At 43.6% G+C, this 19347-nt stretch overlaps 2 protein-coding genes across 3 annotated transcripts; one reads left to right on the top strand and one right to left on the bottom strand.

Annotated features, from left to right (window-relative positions):
- Positions 1-4702: 4702 nt before the first annotated feature.
- Positions 4703-5683, bottom strand: LOC119289340 (membrane protein PM19L-like). The gene has a single exon (XM_037568692.1). The coding sequence runs from the start codon at positions 5583-5585 to the stop codon at positions 5043-5045; it is 543 nt and encodes a 180-aa protein (XP_037424589.1). The 5' UTR covers positions 5586-5683; the 3' UTR covers positions 4703-5042.
- Positions 5684-17974: 12291 nt separating this feature from the next.
- Positions 17975-19015, top strand: LOC119289339 (membrane protein PM19L-like). 2 transcript variants are annotated; one of them, XM_037568690.1, is made up of 2 exons: positions 17975-18742; positions 18882-19015. In XM_037568690.1, exon 1 carries the CDS (start codon positions 18114-18116, stop codon positions 18672-18674), a length of 561 nt encoding a protein of 186 aa, XP_037424587.1. In that variant the 5' UTR covers positions 17975-18113; the 3' UTR covers positions 18675-18742; positions 18882-19015. The 2 variants fall into 2 exon arrangements, with proteins under 2 accessions (XP_037424587.1, XP_037424588.1); XM_037568691.1 differs by having other exon boundaries at positions 17975-18746; positions 18886-19015.
- The last annotated feature ends 332 nt before the right edge of the window (positions 19016-19347 follow it).

The following is a 19347-nucleotide window of genomic DNA, read 5'->3' as shown; positions in this document are numbered from 1 at the left end:
GCGATGGTAACAAGGGCACGAGTTTACCTAGGTTCAGACTCTCCGAAGAGATAAAACCACATGTCCTACTTGTGTTGTATTGATTTGGATGGATTACAAAGCAATGTTTCATTGACGTGCCACTGGCGTATGGAAAGATTGATGGGACGGGAAAGCGTGTTAGATATCGCCTAGAACCGAGCATGAAACCACTTCATGAGTCACCACCGCGCGGTAGGACCTATAGTCCGAGGTGTAGCAAGCCAAGAAGCTTATAGGGAGCTCCTCGGGTGCCCGATCAACTTGTACTCGAGTTTTTCGGGTTTGAGTTTTTTGGATTTAGGTTCGGGCTTTGGGTATCGGGTTTTATGCCGACCGTGACTCCTCATAGTCCGTTGGTGACGTGAAATTAAAGAGGGGCTGGAAAGAAGAAGAGCAAAAAAGGTGCTAAACACAAATACATGATTGTGGAGGAAAGGATGTTCGGTGGAATAGTGGATTCGGATCAGAATGTAATGGAGATGGCCATGGAGGGGGGAGGCTAAAAAATTGGACCATGTTCATAGTAAAACTGATATGAACCCTCCACATATTTCTTCTATTGAATTTAGCTGATAAACTAATATTAAGTTAGGGAAGAATGAGGTATCTATTAGATTTTTTTTGAAATTGCATGTTATGTTTCCCAACAGAGAGGAACTAGAGGGTAAGCCACACTTCGATGCGCCCAACTATAATCTCGTCTTCCACATGTGAATTAATGTGACACTGCGTTAGCAATTCTATAGGATAAGATTCTTATTTAAGTTTTATTAGGTTTGCTTTGGTTTACAAAAAAAATTGATGAAATTCTACAGGATAAGATTCTTATAGAAATATTTTCTTTAGGGCCCTTTGGTTTGTAAGAATGGACCCCTATTCCTATTTAGCGTTAGTGTTAGTTCATATCCTTCATATTGAAAAGAATAGTAACTCGGATCGAATGAATTTTTTCTATCCTATGAACCAAATGAGCCCTTAGGGCATCTTCAATGATGACCCGCAAATTCTTCCGATATATGTCCGTTTTTCTGTTCGGACGTGGCCCGCGGACATGATATAAGAGGGAGCCATCCTACGCTAATTATAAAGTATCTGGTTGGAAGGAGAAAAAGTAGGTAGGTATTTGTGTCCGGTTGCGAGGAGAGAGAGAGAGAGAGAGAGAGAGAGAGAGAGAGAGAGAGAAGAGCGGAACCATGCATGTGCGGTTGGGAGGAGAGAGAGAAGAGACGGACACGCATGTGATTGGTCAAGTGCATGTCCGGACTTCGCAAAGCTCCTCCAAGTTTGTCTTCAAAATACCAGAATTTGGACGTCCAGACAGCTTTGCAGACTGATAGAGGTCCCCACTGAATTGCAAAGTAAACAAAAGTTGTCCGGACACCACATGCGGGAGTTTTGTAGGTCTCCGTTGAAGATGCCCTTAACCATGAGATGGATCATGTGATAGGAAATGTTGTACATGCCCAACAATGAGTGTTGATTTGATGGGGTGTGTGGCGCTAGATGTGAACATGGGGTGGGAATTGTTTGCTTCAATTAATGTGAATCGCCAACGCGGGGCTTAATAAACTGTGGGTGGTGCGGTCCATTCATAGTGGTACATTCTTTCTTGGTTTCCCTAGAAAAATACATAGTACAACAAACTTAATAAAAGAAGAAGTAAACAATGTTTTCAAATAGTTTAGATTTCTTACCACATGTGTCACGTGATAGAAGAAAATAATGTTGATGTACAAAAACATGCGTACATATAAAATGAAATGAATTATGCCCTTTAAAAATATTCATGTACTTTAAAAATGTTGACGTAGTTTAAAAAATTATTCAGTGTAATAAAAAAATCATGGATTTAAACAAATGTTCATGCAATTTTAAAAAGAATCTGTGCTTTTCAAAAATATTAAAGCAATCTCAAAAAATGTTCATATAGTTTTAAAAAGTATTAACATATTTTTGAAATGTTATATATTTTACGGAATGCGCATGCAATTACAAAATCATGCCTTTTAAAATTGTTAATGTAGTAGAAAAGTGTTCACTTATTTTTCTAGAAATGTTCAGATACTTTTAAAAGTATCCACCTATTTCTTTTTTTTTATGGTAGTATCTACCTATTCCAAAATATGCGTGCAATTTTGAAAAAAAATCACAACTTAAGATTGCTTACACGTGCTGTTTTGTAAAGGGGTCATGCATTTCAATAAAAAGTATCGACGTGTTTCCTATCAATTAAATATGAATATTATTTATTTAATTTATAAATAAAATGATTAATAATAAAAAATGCAAAAGATAGAGTCAGAAAAGGAAAAAAGAAACCAAAAAATACCAAACAAGAACGGCAAAAGGAAAAGACATCGCCATGATCACTTAGAGCTCCTACGCTACTGTTATAGTAGTAAAACACCGCGCTTGAACCAGTGGCCCCATAGCTCATCCCACAAGGCTAGCAATGCTGACAACGATACAAAAACTTTTTTTTTGCGATGGAACGATACAAAATACTTCTCTAGGCAACATAGAGTATGAGCTATGTCCCAGGCCCACAAGCCAGTGATAGCGAACACCCGATGTGTTTACTGTTTGCCTATTGAGCCACTTATAAACTATAGATGGATTCACTAAAGTGGTCCTACCAACAATATTTAGAAATCTCCCCAACACCCTCTTTTCCATGTTACTCACCCAAGGGATCAAATCACTAAGCTATTCTTCAGCCTCTTTTCATCAACAGGAATCCCTAAATATTTTAAGGGAAGTTTGCCCCTCTTACAAGTAAAAATTTCTTCAAAAAATTCAATTTTGTTGTCATCAATACCAACCCCAATAACCTCACTTTTATGAGAATTAATTTTCAACCCAGACATGACCTCAAAGAGGCATGATTATTTTTTTCAGATTCCTGACCTGTACCCAATCATCTTGTAAGAGGAAGATAGCTAGTGTGCATATTGCAAGATGGCAATATATCCCCATCTTTGGCCAGACCAGTCACCAAGCCTAGATTCATATAGCAATTACGTACAGTAGAACAGCTTCTAGGCCCTGTTGCCTGGCCCGGCCCGGCCGTGTCCTGTCCTCTCAGAAGAAAAAAATTCCTTTATCAGTTTTCATGGTTTCTTCAACATACATCTATTTTCTCAATACACAATATACATTCTTAGTATACATGTGAAACATTTTTTTCCCACATTGAACTTTTGTAATATATATTTCTTATTCTAGTGCATGTTTTAAACACTTTCTGAATATATGGTCAACACGTTTTTTTTAAATACACATTGAACATTTTTTAGGTAATAAACAAGTCTCTAAAACTATGTGCACTTTCATATTGTATGCACATTTTTTAAATGACATATTCTTTTTTGAAAGGCGAGGACTTTTCTTGAAGATGCCACATACATATTTTTCAGTGGCATAAAACCTTTTTCTTATACTCCTTCAAAAACTTTTTTTACGTGTTCCTAAATTTACACATTTGTTTTGAAACGTGGGAACATTTTTTCATGCCCTGAACTTTTTCTAATGCTATAATTATCTTTTTAATTTCATTGACCTTTTTTATACGGTATTAACATTTTTCTCAAATTCATGGGTATTTTTTATTTTCCCTTTTTATGTTTAATGGAATCGATAGTAGGGCCCCTTGTTTGGGCATGTCACGTTTTTGTTTGAATGTTTGGGCATGTCACAGTTTTTTTTACATCAACACAAGCGTTTATATACACACGCATACATTCATCCTTATGAACGTATACACGCATATTATATTTTGATAAGTGCCTTTGAAAGATGAACCGACATATCATCTTGAGATTCACGAAATCACTGTAGACGCCTCGTCATCGACAAAAACATCTCCTCCTACTGAATGTGCATCGTCAAAAATTCTAAAATAAATAAAAAAAATGCGAGCATCAGAATTTTAATTTTAGTGGATTGAAAATACCACAGTTTCTCTAACCGTCCAACCACAAATTGGTTCGCGGCATGTCACGGTTGCGCGGAGGCAGACAGGATTCATGGTAGTAGTACGTACATACAGCAGCTTCGAGACCCGGCCGTGTCCAATCCTCGCAGAAGAAAAGGACTACCATCTTCGTTGTGCATGTAGGACACGTAGACGTGCGGCCAACAGATTGAAGAATTATTTTTTTGACAAATGATTGAAGACGAATTTGATTATGTATAGTACCATACGGTACGGGTGCCCATTCGCTGAGCACGTAGCAGCTGCGCACCGCACTGCACAATACACATCCATGCGTATGTATGTACTGAGCAAGCAGCTAAAAGAGGCTACTGCACTACGATTTTGAATACTCTAACTTGGTTAAAGGTAGATTCTAATCTTGAACTAACTTTAACTAAAAAGGTGTTTGAACGACAGGGTTAAATGAAGTTGGAGTAAGGAGATAAAAAAATATTTTTTAGTGGTCCCGAGAAAAACTACTCAAATAAGCACCTCTTTGATGGGTTAGAAGCATCTAACCCAAACTAACCCTCAATACATGTTTGAATATTTTTATTTGAATATTTTTAGATTAGTTGAGTTCAAACTAACCAAAACTGACTCTTAACCCATGAATCTAAATAGAGCCAATAGAAAGAAGACGGTTTCACTTGCATGGGCACAAGACAACCGGAGCACATCACAATCGGAACGGAAGTAGAGTAGTAGTGATAAATGAAACAAGTGCTGCCATTCATCCACATCCAGACACTGCTGTGGTCTGGTCGGAGAAGAAGCATGGACTGATCGATCTCTATCTCGATCTCGGACTAGATAATAAACACACACACACACACACACACACACACACACAAAGAAGAACCATCCTGCAGTACTACCACATGTACGCATGCACGCGCGTCGTCCCTACAAAAAAGAAAAGAGTACATGCACACCATGTATGGATACAACGTACGCTCCCACCATACGTGACGGAACACACATTTATACATACACCTTATTATCAGCCTGTCACTGTCGCCGCCGAGGCATCTACCCGGCCGATTCAGACCCTGGCGACGCCGCCGGTGCCCATGCCCTTATTGTGCGGATCGCCGGCGCCATACCCGCCGTGCTCCGCGCCGTATCCACCAGCATGGTTACCAAACTGGTTGCCAAACAGCCCAGAGTGCAGCGCCAGCACGTAGAGCAGCTGCGTGAAGGCCAGGATGATGACGAACGCCTCCAGCACCCGGAGGCGCCACCCTCGGTACCCGCCGATGTGGATCTCCTTGCACGCCAGCCCGAACGCCAAGGCGGTGATCGCCCAGGCCACCAGCGAGGAGGACGCGGAGGTGGCGAGGCTGTCGCCGCGCCAGGTGCGGACGTGGTGCACGCCGGCGAGCTTGGATGCGGCGCCCACGACCCCGGCGAGGATGGCGAAGACGAGGAAGTAGAAGGTGGCGCCGTTGCCGCCGACGCCGGGGCGGTTGGTGAGGCCGTTGATGAAGTGGTTGAGGTTCCAGCTCGCGAAGCCGATGACGATGAGGTACATGATGAGGTTCAGCACCAGCAGCGGCGCCACCATGTTGCGACCCACGCCCGCCATTGCTGCTGCCTTGCTTCTTTCTTCTTCTTCTTCTTGTTGTTGTTGTTGGCTTGGATCGAGCACTGAAGTGGCTTTGTGGAACAGATCGAATCGACAAGGATGGGAGATTGGTGATTGCTTTGTGGATGAGGTGCCGGGGTGGAGCGTAGTGGGATATATAGATGCACAGGAGGTAGGGAAAGACGGGACACGTGTGATGCGGCCGCTTAGAAATGGAGGTGGCGCGACGCGTGGTGAGCGCTTGACACCGAGCTGAAGCTGCTGCTGCTTCTGCTTCTGCTTCTTCCAGTCGACGTCGTAGCTCTCTAGCCGTTGGCGGATGCTTCCAGCGGCTTCGAGACCGTACGTGGCACGGTTTATAGCTGCTGCTGCTGCTGCTAGACTAGGACTGGAATAATCAATCAGCTCACGTAACGTAAACTAAACGTACGCTTCCTTGGATCTTACTCCCTCCGTTCCAAAATAGATGACCCAACTTTGTGCTAAAGTTAAGTTGCACTGCTCGATCGGTCCATCCACCCTCCCATGCAACCTTATCCTCTTCCTCTTCCCTTCCTCGCCGCTTCCCGCTGTACTGTACGTGTCTCACGTGTTTGCTCTGCTTTTACATCCATTTTTTTTCTGCTTACACTCATCATCCATTTAGCTCCAAGAAAACACGAGGGCCTTTCCAACTTTTCGCGCAACTATGGTGTGTTTAGTGCAATAATAGCAAATTAGGGGATCCTGTCTCGTCAACACATTGTGATCTTTAAAGCCTGCTCTGACTAAGCGTTTGCAGGTGTCTATTTACCTTAAAGTTAAGTCAATGCGATTTCAATCTTTGACGAACGACACACCATTGGAGGTGGGAAAAAGGCTTGTATTTTTTGCAACATAATTTTATTGTACAATCGAAAACTCTTTACACCTTCCCCGCAAAAAGAAACATATAGCAAGACAATTCCCGAGCAACAAATTGCAATTTATACAGCAACCACACACACACATCCATCCATATTGTCATGCATATAATTAATGAGAAGTTGGTTATACTTACCTAGAGAGAGAGACGAAAAGATTATCTTGAGCTAGTCGTCAATCGATCACACGAGGGGCTGGCCGACCATGTGTAGTTTCATGGGTGCCATTAATGGAGAGTGGTAACATTTTTCATGCAAGTAGTTTCCTTTAGACCATGGGTGCATAGCAGTAACTAGATGGTGTTATCTTCCATGTATCTCAATACAAAGATCACATGAGCTTTCCTTCATGATCATGATCCATCAGATATAATATGTTGGTATGTTTCTTGCAGTGCGAATAATTGTCACTTTATGATAAGTTTTATCCATGAATTCCTTTTGAGATCTATTCGGTTTCTTTGCTGCATAATTCTTATTCATGTATTTCTCCAATCAATATTTATTCCTTTGGCCAGGTTTGGGAGATGACCTCCAAGAGGAAGTTGTGTATGATAATTGGGTTCGATCTTGCAAGTAATCAATCAGAGTGACAGGAAGTGGAAAAGGCTTGTATTGTGTTGTTGCCACTAGGGATAAAAAGATGGTCGCGTAGTTGTCCTTTGAACGCAGGGTGAAGACAATATATCATCTACTTGTTGTCATCATACTTATTGCAATCCTCTGTTTTTTACTTAATACTTGATGCTGGATAGCAATCTTGGGTGAAGTATTAGCTATAGATGTAGTTGGATAATGGTCTATAATTTTTGACACATAATGCTCATATGTCGATTGTGACATGCATAGTCGTAGTCATAAGAGAGAAACCGCTAGTAAAACTTGTTGGGGATCGTAGCAGAAATTTAAAAAATTTCCTATGTGTCACCAAGATCAATCTATGGAGAGACTAGCAACGAGAGAGAGGAGCGCATCTACATAGCCTTGTAGATCGCAATGAGGAAGCGTTCAAGAGAACGGGGTTGATGGAGTCGTACTCGTCGTGATCCAAATCACCGATGATCCTAGCGCCGAACGGACGGCACCTCCGCGTTCAACACACGTACGGAGCGGAGACGTCTCCTCCTTCTTGATCCAGCAAGGGGAGAGGAGAGGTTGATGAAGATCCAGCAGCACGACGGCGTGGTGGTGGAAGTAGCGGGATCCCGGCAGGGCTTCGCCAAGCACAAACGGGGAGGAAAAGGTGTCACGGAGGGAGAGGGAGGCGTCAGGGACTCAGGTGTGGCTGCCCTCCCTCCCCCCCACTATATATAGGACCCCTAGGGAGGGGCGCCGGCCCTAGAAGATCCAATCTCCAAGGGGGGGGGCAGCCCCCAAGTCAGGTGGGGCGCCCCCACCCCTAGGGTTTCCAACCCTAGGCGCAGGGGGAGGCCCATGGGGGGCGCACCAGCCCACAAGGGGCTGGTTCCCCTCCCAGTTCAGCCCATGGGGCCCTCCGGGATAGGTGGCCCCACCCGGTGGACCCCCGGGACCCTTCCGGTGGTCCCGGTACAATACCGATTACCCCCGAAACTTTCCCGATGGCCGAAACTGGACTTCTTATATATAAATCTTCACCTCCGGACCATTCCGGAACTCCTCGTGACGTCCGGGATCTCATCCGAGACTCCGAACAACTTTCGGGTTACCGCATACTAATATCTCTACAACCCTAGCGTCACCGAACCTTAAGTGTGTAGACCCTACGGGTTTGGGAGACACGTAGACATGACCGAGACGACTCTCCGGTCAATAACCAACAGCGGGATCTGGATACCCATGTTGGCTCCCACATGTTTCACAATGATCTCATCGGATGAACCACGATGTCGAGGATTTAATCAATCCCGTATACAATTCCCTTTGTCTATTGGTACGATACTTGCCCGAGATTCGATCGTCGGTATCCCGATACCTCGTTCAATCTCGTTACCGGCAAGTCTCTTTACTCGTTCCGTAACACATCATCCTGTGATCAACTCCTTGGTCACATTGTGCACATTATGATGATGTCCTACCGAGTGGGCCCAGAGATACCTCTCTGTTACACGGAGTGACAAATCCCAGTCTCGATTCGTGCCAACCCAACAGACACTTTCGGAGATACCCGCAGCTCACCTTTATAGCCACCCAGTTACGTTCTGACGTTTGGTACACCCAAAGCATTCCTACAGTATCCGGGAGTTGCACAATCTCATGGTCTAAGAAAATGATACTTGACATTGGAAAAGCTTTAGCATACGAACTACACGATCTTGTGTTATGCTTAGGATTGGGTCTTGTCCATCACATCATTCTCCTAATGATGTTATCCCGTCATCAACGACATCCAATGTCCATGGTCAGGAAACCGTAACCATCTATTGATCAACGAGCTAGTCAACTAGAGGCTTACTAGGGACATGGTGTTATCTATGTATCCAGACATGTATCTGAGTTTCCTATCAATACAATTTTAGCATGGATAATAAACGATTATCATGAACAAGGAAATATAATAATAACTAATTTATTATTGCCTCTAGGGCATATTTCCAACAGTCTCCCACTTGCACTAGAGTCAATAATCCAGTTCACATCGCTATGTGATTAACACTCAAGGTCACATCCCCATGTGACTAACACCCAAAGAGTTTACTAGAGTCAATAATCTAGTTCAGATTACCATGTGATTAACACTCAATGAGTTCTGGGTTTGATCATGTTATGCTTGTGAGAGATGTTATAGTCAACGGGTCTGAACCTTTCAGATCCGTGTGTGCTTTACAAATCTCTATGTCATCTTGTAGATGCAGCTACCACGCTCTTTTTTGGAGCTATTCCAAATAACTGTTCTACTATACGAATCCGGTTTACTACTCAGAATCATCCAGATTAGAGTCAAAGATTGCATCGGCGTAACCCTTTACGACGAACTCTTTTATCACCTCCATAATCGAGAAAATTCCTTAGTCCACTAGTTACCAAGGATAACCTTGACCGTTGTCCTGTGATCCATTTCTAGATCACACTTGTACCCCTTGACTGACTCAAGGCTTAGCACGCTTCATGTGCGGTACACAACATTGCATACTTTAGAGCCTATGTCTAAAGCATAGGGGACGACCTTCGTCCTTTCTCTCTATTCTGCCGTGGTCAGGTCTTGAGTTTTACTCAATACTCATACCTTATAACACAACCAAGAACTCCTTCTTTGCCGATCTATTTTTGAACTCCTTCAAAATTTTGTCATGGTATGTGTTCGTTTGAAAGTACTATTAAGCGATTTTGATCTATCCTTATAGATCTTGATGCTCAATGTTCAAGTAGCTTAATCCAGGTTTTCCATTAAAAAACACTTTTCAAATAACCCTGTATGCTTTCCAGAAATTCTACATCATTTCTGATCAACAATATGTTAACAACATATACTCATCAAAAATTCTATAGTGCTCCCACTCACTTCTTTGGAAATACAAGTTTCTCATAAACTTTGTATAAACCCAAAATCTTTGATCATCTCATCAAAGCATACATTCCAACTCCGAGATGCTTACTCCAGTCCTTAGAAGGATCGCTGGAGCTTTGCATACTTGTCAGCATCTTTCAAGATTGACAAAACCTTCTGGATGTATCACATACAACCTTTCCTCAAGAAAAATGTCGAGGAAACAATGTTTTGACACCCTATCTGCAAGATTTCATAAATAATGCAGTAACTGCTAACATAATTCCAACAGACTCTTAGCATCGCTACGAGTGAGAAAGTCTCATCATAGTCAACTCCTTAAACTTGTCGGGAAACATCTTAACGACAAGTCAAGCTTTCTTAATGGTGACACTTACCATCATTGTCCGTCTTCCTTTTAAAATCCATCTGCACCCAACAGCCTTACGACTATCAAGTAGTTCTTCCAAAGTCTATACTTTGTTTTATACATGGATCCTTTCTCGGATTTTATGGCCTCGAGCCATTCATCGGAATCCGGGCCCACCATCGCTTCTCCATAGCTCGTAGGTTCATTGTTGTCTGGCAACATGACTTCCAAGACAGGATTACGTACCACTCTGAAGTAGTACACATCCTTGTTGACCTATGAGGTTTGGTAGTGACTTGATCCGAAGTTTCATGATCATTATCATAAGCTTCCACTTCAATTGGTGTAGGTGCCACAGGAACAACTTCCTGTGCCCTGCCACACACTAGTTGAAGTGACGGTTCAATAACCTCATCAAGTCTCCACCATCCTCCCACTCAATTCTTTCGAGAGAAACTTTTCCTCGAGAAAGGACCCGTTTCTAGAAACAATCACTTTTGCTTCCGGATCTGAAATAGAAGGTATACCCAACTATTTTTTGGTATTCTATGAAGATGCATTTATCCGCTTTGGGTTCGAGCTTATCAGTCTGAAGCTTTTTCACATAAGCATCGCAGCCCCAAACTTTTAAGAAACGACAGCTTAGGTTTCTCTAAACCATACTTCATATGGTGTCGTCTCAACGGAATTGTGTGGTGCCCTATTTAAAGTGAATGCGGTTGTTTCTAATGCCTAACCCATAAACGATAGTGGTAATTCGATAAGAGACATCATGGTATGCACTATATCCAATAGGGTGTAGTTATGATGTTCGGACACACCATCACACTATGATGTTCCAGGCGGTATTAGTTGTGAAACAATTTCCACAATGTCTTAATTGTGTGCCAAACTCGTAACTCAGATATTCATCTCTATGATCATATCATAGACATTTTATCATCTTGTCACGACGATCTTCAACTTCACTCTGAAATTACTTGAACCTTTCAATAATTCAGACTTGTATTTCATCAAGTAAATATACTCAGTATCTACTCAAATTATCTGTGAAGTAAGAACATAACGATATCCACTGCGTGCCTCAGCACTCATTGGACTGCACACATCAAAATGTATTACTTCCAACAAGTTGCTTTCTTGTTCCATCTAATTGAAAACGAGGTCTTTCAGTCATGTTGCCCATGTGGTATGATTTGCATGTCTCAAGTGATTTAAAATCAAGTGAGTCCAAATGATCCATCTGTATGGAGTTTCTTCATGCATATCTCCCAATAGACATGGTTCGCATGTCTCAATCTTTTCAAAGCGAGTGAGTCCAAAGATCCATCAAGATGGAGCTTCTTCATGCGTTTTACACCAACATGACTCAAATGGCAGTGCCACAAGTACGTGGTACTATCTTATATCTTTTGGCATGAACATGTGTATCACTACGATCGAGATTCAATAAACCATTCATTTTAGGTGCAAGACCATTGAAGGTATTATTCAAATAAACAGAGTAACCATTATTCTCCTTAAATGAATAATCGTATCGTGATAAAAATAATCCAATCATGTCTATGCTCAACGCAAACACCAAATAACAATTATTTAGGTTTAACACCAATCTTGATGATAGAGGGAGCATGCGATGCTTGATCACATCAACCTTGGAAATACTTCCAACACATATCGTCATCTCACCTTCAGCTAGTCTCGGTTTATTCCGTAGCCTTTTATTTTCGAGTTACTAACACTTAGCAACTGAACCGGTATTTTAATACCCTGGTGCTACTAGGAGTACTAGTAAAGTACACATTATAATGTATATCCAATATACTTCTGTCGACCTTGCCAGCCTTCTCATCTACCGAGTATCTAGGGTAGTTCTGCTTCAGTGACCGTTCCCCTCATTACAGAAGCACTTAGTCTCGGGTTTGGTTCAACCTTGGGGTTTTTCACTAGAGCAGCAACTGATTTGCCATCTCATGAAGTATCCCTTCTTTTCCTTTCCCTTCTTGAAACTAGTGGTTTAACCATCAACAATTGATGCTCCTACTTGATTTCTACTTTCACGGTGTCAAACATCGCGAGTTTCTCAAGGATCATCATGTCTATCCCTGATATGTTATAGTTCACCACGAAGCTCCAATAGCTTGGTGGCAGTGACTATGGAGAATCATCACTATCTCACCTGGAAGATTAACTCCCACTTGATTCAAGCGATTGTAGTACTTAGACAATCTGAGCACATGCTCAACGATTGAGCTTTTCTCCCTTAGTTTGCAGGCTTAAGAAACTTGTCAGAGGTCTCATACCTCTTGACGTGGGCACTAGTCTGAAATCCCAATTTCAGTCTTTGGAACATCTCATATGTTCTGTGACGTTTCAAAAACCATCCTTGGTGCCACAATTCTAAACCGTTAGCATTACGCACTGAACTATCACGTAGTCATTAAAACGTGTATGTCAGATGTTTCCCAACATCTACAGACGATGCTCGAGGGTCAGCACACTGACGGTGCATTAAGGACATAATCCTTCTGTGCAGCAATGAGGACAATCCTCAGTTGACGGACCCAGTCCGCATAGTTGCTACTGTCAACTCTCAACTAAATTTTCTCTAGGAACATATCTAAAACATTAGAACTATAGCGCAAGCTACGACATAATTTGTAAAGACCTTTTGACTATGTTCATGATAATTAAGTTCATCTAATCAAATTATTTAATGAACTCCCACTTAGATACACATCTCTCTAGTCATCTAAGTGATACATGATCCGAGTCAACTAGGCCGTGTCCGATCATCACGTGAGACGGACTAGTCATTATCGGTGAACATCTTCACGTTGATCGTCTCCACTATACGACTCATGTTCGACCTTTCGGTCTTCCGTGTTCCGAGGCCATGTCTGTACATGCTAGGCTCGTCAAGTCAAATCAAGTGTATTGCGTGTGTAAATCTGCCTTACACCCGTTGTATGCGAACGTTATAATCTATCACACCCGATCATCACCTGGTGCTTTGAAACAACAGACCTTTAGCAACGGTGCACAGTTAGGGGGAACACTTTCTTGAAATTATGGTGAGGGATCATCTTATTTATGCTACCGTCGTTCTAAGCAAATAAGATGTAAAACATGATAAACATCACATGCAATCAAATAGTGACATGATATGGCCAATGTCATTTTGCTCCTTTTGATCTCCATCTTCGGGGCGCCATGATCATCGTCGTCACCGGCATGACACCATGATCTCCATCATCATGATCTTCATCATCGTGTCTTCATGAAGTTGTCTCGTCAACTATTACTTATACTACTATGGCTAACGGTTAGCGATAAAGTAAAGTAATTACATGACGTATAAGTTGACACACAGGTCATAAATAAATTAAGACAACTCCTATGGCTCTTGCCGGTTGTCATACTCATCGACATGCAAGTCGTGATTCCTATTACAAGAATATGATCAATCTCATACATCACATATATCATTCATCACATCCTTTTGGCCATATCACATCACACGGCATATGCTGCAAAAACAAGTTAGACGTCCTCTAATTGTTGTTACACGTTTTTTACGTGGCTGCTATAGGTTTCTAGCAAGAATGTTTCTTACCTACGCCAAAACCACAACGTGATATGCCAATTTCTATTTACCCTTTATAAGGACCCTTTTCATCGAATCCGATCCAACTAAAGTGGGAGAGACAGACACTCGCTAGCCACCTTATGCAACTAGTGCATGTCAGTCGATGGAACCAGTCTCACGTAAGCGTACGTGTAAGGTCGGTCCGGGCCGCTTCATCCCACGATGCCGCTGAATCAAGATAAGACTAGTAACGACAAGTAAATTGACAAAATCGATGCCCACAACAACTTGTGTTCTACTCATGCATAGAATCTACGTATAGACCTAGCTCATGATGCCACTGTTGGGGATCGTAGCAGAAATTCAAAAAATTTCCTACGTGTCACCAAGATCAATCTATGGAGAGACTAGCAACGAGAGAGAGGAGTGCATCTATATACCCTTGTAGATCGCAATGCGGAAGCGTTCAAGAGAACGGGGTTGATGGAGTCGTACTCGTCGTGATCCAAATCACCGATGATCCTAGCGCCGAACGGACGGCACCTCCGCGTTCAACGCACGTACGGAGCGGAGACGTCTCCTCCTTCTTGATCCAGCAAGGGGCGAGGAGAGGTTGATGGAGATCCAGCAGCACGACAGCGTGGCGGTGGAAGTAGCGGGATCCCGGTAGGGCTTCGCCAAGCACAAGCGGGGAGGAAGAGGTGTCACGGAGGGAGAGGGAGGCGCCAGGGACTCAGGTGTGGCTGCCCTCCCTCCCCCCCACTATATATAGGACCCCTAGGGAGGGGCGCCGGCCCTAGGAGGTCCAATCTCCAAGGGGGGCGGCGGCCAAGGGGGGGGGACTTGCCCCCCAAGTCTGGTGGGGCGCCCCCACCCCTTGGGTTTCCAACCCTAGGCGTAGGGGGAGGCCCATGGGGGGCGCACCAGCCCACCAGGGGCTGGTTCCCCTCCCACTTCAGCCCATGGGGCCCTCCGGGATAGGTGGCCCCACCCGGTGGACCCCCGGGACCCTTCCGGTGGTCCTGGTACAATACCGATTACCCCCGAAACTTTCCCGATGGCCGAAACTAGACTTCCTATATATAAATCTTCACCTCCGGACCATTCCGGAACTCCTCGTGACGTCCGGGATCTCATCCGGGACTCCGAACAACTTCCGGGTTACCGCATACTAATATCTCTACAACCCTAGCGTCAACGAACCTTAAGTGTGTAGACCCTACGGGTTCGGGAGACACGCAGACATGACCGAGACGACTCTCCGGTCAATAACCAACATCGGGATCTGGATACCCATGTTGGCTCCCACATGTTGCACGATGATCTCATCGGATGAACCACGATGTCGAGGATTTAATCAATCCCGTATACAATTCCCTTTGTCTATTGGTACGATACTTGCCCGAGATTCGATCGTCGGTATCCCGATACCTCGTTCAATCTCGTTACCGACAAGTCTCTTTACTCATTCCATAACACATCATCCCGTGATCAACTCCTTGGTCACATTGTGCATATTATGATGATGTCCTACCGAGTGGGCCCAGAGACACCTCTCCGTTACATGGAGTGACAAATCCCAGTCTCGATTCGTGCCAACCCAACAGACACTTTCGGAGATACCCGCAGTGCACCTTTATAGCCACCCAGTTACGTTGTGACGTTTGGTACACCCAAAGCATTCCTACGGTATCCGGGAGTTGCACAATCTCATGGTCTAAGGAAATGATACTTGACATTAGAAAAGCTTTAGCATACGAACTACACGATCTTGTGCTATGCTTAGGATTGGGTCTTGTCCATCACATCATTCTCCTAATGATGTTATCCCGTCATCAACGACATCCAATGTCCATGGTCAGGAAACCGTAACCATCTATTGATCAACGAGCTAGTCAACTAGAGGCTTACTAGGGACATGGTGTTGTCTATGTATCCACACATGTATCTGAGTTTCCTATCAATACAATTTTAGCATGGATAATAAACGATTATCATGAACAAGGAAATATAATAATAACTAATTTATTATTGCCTCTAGGGCATATTTCCAACAAAACTTTGGATTCCGGTCCATCCTCTTCCTATAAACTTTCAATCTAAATCAAACGCTCTTTTGATATGTTATTTCTACTTTTCCGTTGCAATCAAATCTTACACACACTTGTGATTTTAGTCCTTGTAACTAGAAAGGTAGTGAGGTTGACAACCTCACTAGTCTGTTGGGGGCCAAAGCGAGTTTTGTATTCGTGTGTGCAGTGCAGGTGTTGACCATTGGCTGTGTTAATAAACTCATGTTTGTTTGATAAACCTTGAGGTCACTTGAGGGAAACGGTTGCGTGCTGCAAACCCTTACACTTGGGGGCCAACATGTTCCTAGTAGTTTAGAGGAAGCATTGACCTTTCCACATGCCATTGGACATGATTTTCTGTCATCTCATCAATTAGGTATGTAGCTTCAGTCTATAGGTTTGACATAGGGTTAACGACGTTATGAAATACATGAAGAATGATCCATTCTTCCATTCTGTGTTTTGGGAAATTCCTTGTAGCCTCTTTCATGTAGTCACATGCAAGCGCTAGTGGCTCTTGATCTTCGTGCTTAAAGCCAGTTATTTACGATCGAAGTTGCATAATTTTTGTAGGGAAAAAACATGGACATAAATTTGCTACAACATAAATTCCATGAAGTTATGACTCCTCTGGGGCAAAGCTAGAAGACATTTTTTTTACCTTTTCTCTTAGAGAGCAAGGAAATAGACACAACTTCGACGCGTCTGGTTCATAAAATTTAATATGTTTTATGTCGCATAGTTAAGTGAAATTATGTAAATACATATCGGTATCCTTCGATGCGGAGCCGCCAAACTAGCTCTGTTGAACCATAGTAACAATATGAGGCTTAATTTTAAATTGTTAGGCAACAATACCAGGTAATGACATTGGTGCACACATACTATCTTTGTTAAGGGCAACAAAGTTCCCGAGTTTCCTTGTCATGATAATTATTTCGGGTATTTATTGGAACACCAATTTGAAAAATATGTAAAGACAAGAAGAAAATTGAAATAGAAACTGTGATCTAATAACTAATGTCACGATGCTTCTCCGGTAACGGCGCCGGAAAAGGTGTTGATGAGCCTTTGTGATCCAGTTTGGATTGCAGAAAGTCCCTTTGACTTTTACCCAAGAAGTGACCCTGATCACTAGGTACCGAACCCATAATAAGAGGACTCAAACAAGTTATTGATGTCGTAGTATGTTTCCGTTTTAGCTAGACCTTTATTATTTTTTTCAACCTAAACAAGTGTGTGTAAGATTTGAAAATAGGAAGGGTAACTTTTTCTTAGGGAAGGCCATCATGGCTAGCTTTATTAGAATAAAATATTTACATTGTCTACGAGCTTACCGACATCACAGTCAAGAGGCTCGTCCAACCAACTGAAAGAAGATTTATTACAGAAACAAAAATTAGCTAGCGCATGAACTGCTTGATTACAAGAACGATAACAATGCTTAAAAATGATCTTCCCGATCAAGGAACTAATATCCACACATTCCGTGAAGATTGCCGCCGCTGAGTTCCACCATCTAGTTTGACCATTACAGAAGTTAATAACCTGTAGGGAGTCTAATTCTGCTTCGAACCGATTGAATCCAAGAGAATTAACAAAAACTAGACCGTCTTTCATTGTCAAAACTTCTGTAGTGATTACATCTGCAGCGAAAGGAATAAATTTGCATTGTGCTGCCACAAAGTTTTCTCTAACTGGTTTGCTGAATTCGTGGATCGGGAGAGCGAAGAAGAGCTTGACACCGAAGCAAAGCGTCCCCACGTGAGGTGGTTGATTCGATAGACAGAGCGTCCATTTCTATTTTAGTGGGCGTTTGCCAAGCGGAGGCGAAGTGTGGAAGCATCCGCACGCTGCTCGAAACAGCTACCGTGTAAAGCCCCCATGCGGCACGCGTCGCACCACCCGTAAGCGGCGCATCACGCGTGTCCCTCCTGCACACCTATATATTTATCCCACTACACTCCACTTCACCACCTCATCCAGAAATCATCACATTCCATTTGATTCTTGCTTCCGCCAAATCCAATCCCAGCACGTAGCTAGATCAAGATCAACCAAAGCGAATCCAGTGAGTGTCAGAGCTCCATTTCCATCTCCACCTCGACCAAGAAGAAACGGGAGCAGCAATGGCGGGCGTTGGGCGTAACATGGTGGCGCCGCTGCTGGTGCTGAACCTCATCATGTACATCATCGTCATAGGGTTCGCGAGCTGGAACCTCAACCACTTCATCAACGGCCTCACCAACCGCCCCGGCGTCGGCGGCAACGGCGCCACCTTCTACTTCCTCGTCTTCGCCATCCTCGCCGGGGTCGTGGGCGCCGCATCCAAGCTCGCCGGCGTGCACCACGTCCGCACCTGGCGCGGCGACAGCCTCGCCACCTCCGCGTCCTCCTCGCTGGTGGCCTGGGCGATCACCGCCTTGGCGTTCGGGCTGGCGTGCAAGGAGATCCACATCGGCGGGTACCGAGGGTGGCGCCTCCGGGTGCTGGAGGCGTTCGTGACTGTTCTCATGTTCACGCAGCTGCTGTACGTGCTGGCGCTGCACTCGGGCCTCTTCGGGAACCAGTTCGGTGGTAACCATGGTGGTGGGTATCCGGCGGAGCACGCGTACGGCGCAGGCGTCGGCGACCCGCACAACAAGGGCATGGGCATGGGCATGGGCACCGGCGGGGTCGCCAGGGTCTGAGCTGATGATCGATCTTGTATGCATACGTGGCGTTGGTGTGTGTTGTGTTCATACATGGTTGCAGACATGTACTCCCTCCGTTCTGAATTACTTGTCTTAGATTTGTCTAGATACCTTTGTCTAGATACGGAGGTATCTAGCACTAAAATGAGTCTAGATACATCCGTATCTAGACAAATCCAAGACAAGTAATTCGGAACGGAGGGAGTACCATGTACTAGTGGGTGTGTTCCGCTGCCTCCCGGCACGGATGAAGTTTAATTTACTAGTAGTATGATCGATCAATTTGCTTCTTCAGTTTGTGGTGTGCAAGTGCAGTGATGTCAACTGTTTTATCTTCACTTTTCTTTCGTCCAACTAATGTGTAGTGAAACTAGCGCAGTACGTTCATGTTTTTTAGCTGGATAGTCTTTCATGTTTTTTATAGGTGTGTGTAGACCTCAGTCCACCTCAATCAAGTGTAGATGTGTGCAAATCTTAGTCGACTGCTACTTAACCAAATTTCACAATCAAGAATCAAGTGTAGATCTCAATCAATTCTCCAAAACAAAGGGGGCAAGTCCAAGAAGATTCAAAAGGTAGATTAGAAGGGGCGTAACTGAAGATTTAGTAATTCCGTTCCTTTATATTCTCCAAGAATCAGAACGGACCTAACTGGACGAAAACCGCTTTC

This window comes from Triticum dicoccoides, chromosome 4A (assembly GCF_002162155.2).
Source record: "Triticum dicoccoides isolate Atlit2015 ecotype Zavitan chromosome 4A, WEW_v2.0, whole genome shotgun sequence".
Lineage (NCBI taxonomy): Eukaryota > Viridiplantae > Streptophyta > Magnoliopsida > Poales > Poaceae > Triticum > Triticum dicoccoides.
Note: the sequence above shows the minus strand (reverse complement) of the source record. Positions and strands in the feature narration are given on the sequence as shown.

What these genes read in the sequence shown, in the direction of transcription:
- LOC119289340 (XM_037568692.1), bottom strand. Translation starts at nt 5,585, where the DNA reads ATGGCGGGCGTGGGTCGCAACATGGTGGCGCCGCTGCTGGTGCTGAAC.
- LOC119289339 (XM_037568690.1), top strand. Translation starts at nt 18,114, where the DNA reads ATGGCGGGCGTTGGGCGTAACATGGTGGCGCCGCTGCTGGTGCTGAAC.